The 6,090-nt window shown below is 45.0% G+C and overlaps 1 protein-coding gene across 1 annotated transcript; it reads left to right on the plus strand.

Annotated features, from left to right (window-relative positions):
- Nucleotides 1-86: 86 nt before the first annotated feature.
- On the plus strand, nt 87-5,490 carry LOC119339907 (signal peptide peptidase-like 5). Its single transcript, XM_037611806.1, has 5 exons — nt 87-444; nt 787-945; nt 1,038-1,152; nt 1,270-1,358; nt 5,130-5,490. Exons 1-5 carry the CDS (start codon nt 316-318, stop codon nt 5,196-5,198), a joined length of 561 nt encoding a protein of 186 aa, XP_037467703.1. The 5' UTR covers nt 87-315; the 3' UTR covers nt 5,199-5,490.
- Nucleotides 5,491-6,090: the final 600 nt, after the last annotated feature.

Raw genomic sequence — 6,090 nt, forward strand, 5'->3', positions numbered from 1 at the left:
CTTTGTGATAGCTGTAGCCCAGGTCAGCTACCCACGCTACTAGTATATTCCCACACCACTCACCCCCGATCCACCCACCACTGTTTGTCTAAAAAAACTCCCAACCCTCGATCCAGATCCCCTCCTCTCTTCTTCCGATTCACCCCTCGTCTCCCTCCCATCCCACGCCGCCGCCGCCGCCGCCCACCACCCCGGCGACCTCCTCACCGGTGATCCTCCAGCCTCTCCCTCTCCTTCTCCCCTGCATTCATTCATCTCCACCCCAGCTCCACCTCCAGCCACAGCTCTAGAGGGAAGGAGAGAGAGCTCGATTCGATGGTGGCGTCGGTGGTGCTGGCGCTGCTGCTGGCGTCGGCGCTGGCGGGGACGGCGGCCGGCGGCGACATCATGCACCAGGACGACCAGGCCCCCAAGATCCCCGGCTGCAACAACGACTTCGTTCTCGTAAGTCTCCAAACCTTACTTTCCCCCTTCCTCCCTCCCTAGCATAGGCTCAGCTACTGATTCCCCACTCGATTACTGCTGCCTAGGGTTAGTCTGTGGCCGTGGCCGTGGGGAATCCAAATCGGAATGAACCGCACTGAGCAGCTGAAATGGACTGGATTGGCTGGGTTACCTTATCAACCCATAGATTCTTCCGCGCCTAGGGTAGTGCAGGATTTGGTTCGCGTGGCTCCATGCCACCCTCGGGCTGCTCTCAAGCTTTCTTCACAAAATGAAAAAAAATCTCAAGTTTCTGAACCCCAGCACACGCCAATACACTCACTCCATCTGTTCTGAATCAAGGTCAAAGTGCAAAGCTGGGTGGGCGGCAACGAGGGCGACGAGTTCGTCGGCGTGGGCGCCCGCTTCGGCCCCAAGATCGTCTCCAAGGAGAAGCAGGCCACCCGGGAGCTGCTCACCCTCGCCGACTCCATCCACGCCTACGCGCCTCCCAAAAACAAGGTACTCTTTGCTAGCCTTCTTCTGTCTGATGAGTCAAGTTCAGGCATTTCACTTTGCGTGTATGTATTTCTCCCCCTCACTAATAATTGCAGCTGGTCTCCGGAGGCATCCTCCTGGTCGAGAGGGGCAAATGCAAGTTCATCAAGAAGGCCAAGCTCGCCGAGGCCGCCGGCGCCTCAGGGATACTCATCATAAACTCCGGCACTGGTACATCCATACATCCGTGTGTAAGCGGCGCGCGTCATCGATGCGTGCGTGTTTTTTTCTCGGCAAATGACCGGTCTGTTTCTATTTACGCCGTGCTTTGCGTCTGCCCTGTTGCAGAGCTGTACAAGATGGTTTGCAAGATGATCTGCAGAGCTGCCCTGCTACAGATCATAGATATCCATCGGTGGCCAGCAGCAGCAGCTCAGGTTCGTACTCCAATCTGCACTATGCTGCTGCTACTTACTTGGTTCCTTCCTTCCTTGTGGCTTCATCCTTGTCTCCGCTGTTGCATAAGCTCCGGCCTCCATTGCTGCTAGTACTAGGAACACTCACGCATCACACAAAAGCGTGACTTATACTCTGCCTGCATAGTGATTGCTGTATTATGTTGATATTAATAGCGCCAAATCATATTATTGTTTGCTCCTAGGATCATATATATGTTGTCATTCTGTTTTGAAAAATCTGGAACTTCTTAGAAGAGGTCATGGATGTGATGTGGTATGCTATAAAAGTTTCAATGTTTTTTTTTATGTAATAACATGTCAACCTGCAAAATTTGACACAAACATGTTTGATTTGTCTATTGCTGCTGCTGCTGATTAGTAGTTTAGTACTAGAGCAATAATACATCTGCAACCAGGAGCCTCACCTGACAGAACAGAGTAAACTAACTGTTGGTAATGGATCACCAAATTAAGTGGCGGTTACTCCTGTTCTGTGTCTATGTACACATATGCTTGCTTGCTTATTTGTGAAGTACTCATGCATGAAGTCTGGTCATTACCCTGGCTGTGTGCAGTAGCAGTAAACATTGTTAGCTTAATCCAAACTTATTAGTCTACAAATCTACATCGGTGTAGTAGTCTAGGAAAACTAGCTTGAGTCGATTTGCTTTTCTTGTGTTACTAGTGTCCGGCCAGAATTAGTAAGGTGTGATCAACGTGGCCGTATAATTAGATTAGGAAAAATACTAACTTGAGTCCGACTAGGACTTGTCCTAGCTATCTAGCTGCGTTGGTAGGAGTATAATACCAGGATTAGGAATTTGTTTGTCTGTTTTCGTTGCCATTTTGAAGTGGTAATCAGAAAAGCAAAATTGAGTGATGGTCTTGATTAATTTCTCAAGGGAGTATTCACCAAAACTTTCCTTAATGGAGTTGCCATATACTCCCTCAGTGTTTGTCTTGCAAAACGATCCTATATTATTGGACGGAGGACTTAAGTAGCAAGAATAGTTTGTGCTCATAAACTCTTTGATTTGATCTTCTAAAGATAAATTAGAGGCAGAACAACCATGCTTTTTAGACATTTTGAACTTCTTATCCACCTCTATCTCACTCTGCATGCCAAATGCAAAGCAATCGGTTTGTTGAAGGGAGCCGCTAGGGATCAGACTGCTGATCCCTTGCGTCATAACAGACCAGTCACATACCGTAGGATGAGAAGCACGGTGACCATCGGATCTGGCAGTACAGCACCGTGCGTGATAAAGTAGTTTGCATGCAGCATGCGTTAGTCCGCACTAATTGTGATCAATTTGTTTCCTACAACTACTCCTATAAACCTGGGGACGTCAAATTGATTAGGCGTCATGCTTTCCATGCATGAGATTTGCTTCCATAAAAAATTTCCAATCCTTATTTCAGATTTAACTTTAATTGTCTTGTACACATGATCTCTTTTTTTCAGCCAGCCTGTCAAATTGTTTCCATTAAAAATATACATTTCTCACATTGGGTTAAATTTTTTTTGCTAATGGAGATTGCTTCCATCGGCTTAGGATTTGTTTCCTTCAGTTAACCGAAGTTTTTGCTTCCATCGGCTTAGGATTTGTTTGCTTCAGTGAGCCAATTTTTTTGCTTCCACACCAAATGACCATTGCTTCGATCTAGTTATACTGTATTTGTGTCCAGTGTACGCATACAAAAAAAGTTTCATGCGACTGGAAAATTATTTTGAGTGTAGCATATAAAAGAGGCCTCGACAAGATTAAAATTTGTTTCCATTAAACACTGCTCTTCAAAGAATAGAATTTGCTTCCGAGGCAACGAGAGATTACTTCCATCTGGTTGAAAGTTTTGCTTCGATCAATCATACAAAGTGCTTCCATAGCAACCAGCAATCACTTCGATCTAGTTAGAATTTGTGAATTTCAGTCATTCGTAAAATATTGCTTCCAATGTTAGCAGTGATTGCTTCAATATATTTAGAATTTGATAGTTTCGACAGCTCAAATAAATTGCTTCTACGGTCACAACAAGCAGAATTGATCACCAAGGTAGGTTGGTGACAACAACGACGATATAGGGAACAAGCTGGCAATGCCAGGAATTTGGATTTTGCGTCCATCAAGTTAAATAGGACTTTGCTTCCATTGAATCTGGTATTTGCATCAAAAGAAATGGAAATTACTTCCAAAGAATTTGGAACTTGCATCTAAAAAAAATGAAAATTGCTTCCATAAAACAAAATGACGCACATGACCAGGATTTGCTTCCAAAACATTATGATACTATATTTCCATGTATCAAAGAATTGCTTCCATACAAACATATATTTTTTTCCATGAAGAGGGAAAAATATATTTTTGAAACTGCATGAGGATATGTTTCCACAACGGTGAAACATTTGTCCCAGTTAAGCAGTTGCTTTCATGGTGATCTCGGAGCATGGCACCATCTACGGCAGTGACACGAACTGCAAGCGAAAACCGTGTCTCTTGCGCCATGGACTGTGGAAAGACATGTTGCATCTTACTACCATTTTTTGTGCTTCCTGCAAACCAAGACATGATCATGCGATGGTGTAACAAAATTCGATGAACAAATCCAAGTGCGACCATGAAGTACTCTATAATGCTTAAAATAATGAAGAAAAGAACAATACAAACTATGTTCCTCCATTGCATGATAAATGAAGGATATGTGCAATCCAGATTCAAGTAAATGCGTCAATCTGGCCTCACATGTGCTTCACGGTCATCACCTACCTGTGAATATGATGGTGAGATACAACATCGCCTCTGGTAAGTCGCCCTCCTGCGTGTCGTGAGAGGCTATCCTCACTGGCCTCGTTCCCAAACCGAGATGGCCCTCCGGCAAGGCGGATCGAGGCCAAAACTACTGGTGGAGCAGGCCCGATCCTGGTGGTGTACACGGCGGCGAGGGAGTTTACCTGCTCGTCAATGAGCAGGTGGTGGGTCAGTCCCTGCGTGGCCGCCGGACGAGATGACGTTGTGACAAGAAGTAGAACGAAGGTCATACTCCAGATGGGTGGATTAGGAACTCGCGCTGGAGGAGAAAGCAGGGACAAGGCGCGGGGCATGGCGAGCTAGGCGATGTCTACGGGACGGGCAGGAGAGACGTGAGAGCTATTTCAGGCAATTAAATCAACGAGATATTCTGGGGATGGGCCAGAAAATCAGGAGGTAGTACCGGCTTCTATCGCATGATTTGAGTGCATCTCTCAGCCGTGAGATAAATAACTAATCTACGGTGTCGGACTGGTCTGACGAATGCTTCTGGTCAGACTACTGTAGGGAAGTGTTTCCCTTTGTTGAACGCTGCTACTGAGACCCCTGTGTTTCTTAAGTTAGAAATCTGTTAAACTAGCTAGGTAAACTTGTAGGCTAAGTAAACCTGTAGACCCCTGTGGTTCTTAAATTCTTTTAAGATCAATTTCTTATGTGTACCAATCTTTTTCTGGCTATGTATTCCAGGTTTCCAACTTGTATTGCAAAGTACACTGTAAACACATAAAACTGAGTCTGAGTTGTTACATGTCTCAAATTTTATTGAAGTCAAAATTATACGAATGTGAATATTGGCCATTCTGCTTCTTCCTGTCCATTTCTTGTATAAGCAGTTTACCAAGTCTTCTCCAATAGTAATGCGTATGTCATGTATGATCCTATTCGCTCCCAATTTCCTGAATATCTATGATCTGGATATGCATAATTTTGATAAATTTGGCAGGCACTCGGGAAGGTGCCAAGGAGATGCTGGACCAAGGCGTGGAGGCACTGCGAGCTGAAGATCACATAGCTGCAGATGCTGGAGGCCGGGCCGGTGAGCCGAGGATTGGAGGTAGCGCTGATTGGTGTTTTTATGGAGAGATAGGATGCCACTGTTTGGTGTTTTTATGCATTTTGGTTTGCTTGTAACTGTGTTTGCACTAGCTGGGAGTAAGTGACTTGGCAAGAAGTGTAGGTGTTTTAATTGAAGGCATGAAAAGCCATGACAATATGTACGCTCTTACAGGATGTGCTCTAATGCCGCTGGTTTATTATAAATCTTGGATTAGTAATGATGTGTAATGCTGCTGGTTTATTGCAAATATGTGTTTGTTTTAGTTGGAATTGTATGTATAGAATGGAACTGGTGGATTTTATTTTTTTAATTCCTAATTAGTTAGTAGTAGCGTGGGAAAACACCAAACGCCTTACTACTACTTCGTTAGTAGTAGCATGGGTTTGCATCCATGCTACTACTAACTTTTTAGTAGTAGCGTGGGAAAAACCTGAGGCGCTACTACTATTTCATTACTAGTAGCGCGTGCGGGTTGCGCCCGTGCTACTACTAAAATGTTAGTAGTAGCATGGGTTTCACCCGCGCTACTACTAACTATTAGCTGTAGCGCGATACTAGTAGCGCGAGTACCCGCGCTGCTAGTAGCCATTTTACCCGCGCTGCTAGTAGCCCTTTTCCTAGTAGTGTATATATGTTGCATATCATCGACTCATGTGACGATGCAGGTGCATAGATCATTGATGTCAAAGAAGTGCTACGCCAAGAGTATACGACGAGTGGCCGGAGTGTCAGGCCCAGGTGTACCGGTTTCTGGTTTCTGAGCGACAGCTAGTAGTTAGTTTAGGTTCACGCTAGTGTGAGAGAGGGATAACTTTTCTCGTGTATATCATTGTTTAGATGGATGACG

Source organism: Triticum dicoccoides, chromosome 7B, assembly GCF_002162155.2.
Source record: "Triticum dicoccoides isolate Atlit2015 ecotype Zavitan chromosome 7B, WEW_v2.0, whole genome shotgun sequence".
NCBI classification, from domain to species: Eukaryota; Viridiplantae; Streptophyta; class Magnoliopsida; order Poales; family Poaceae; genus Triticum; species Triticum dicoccoides.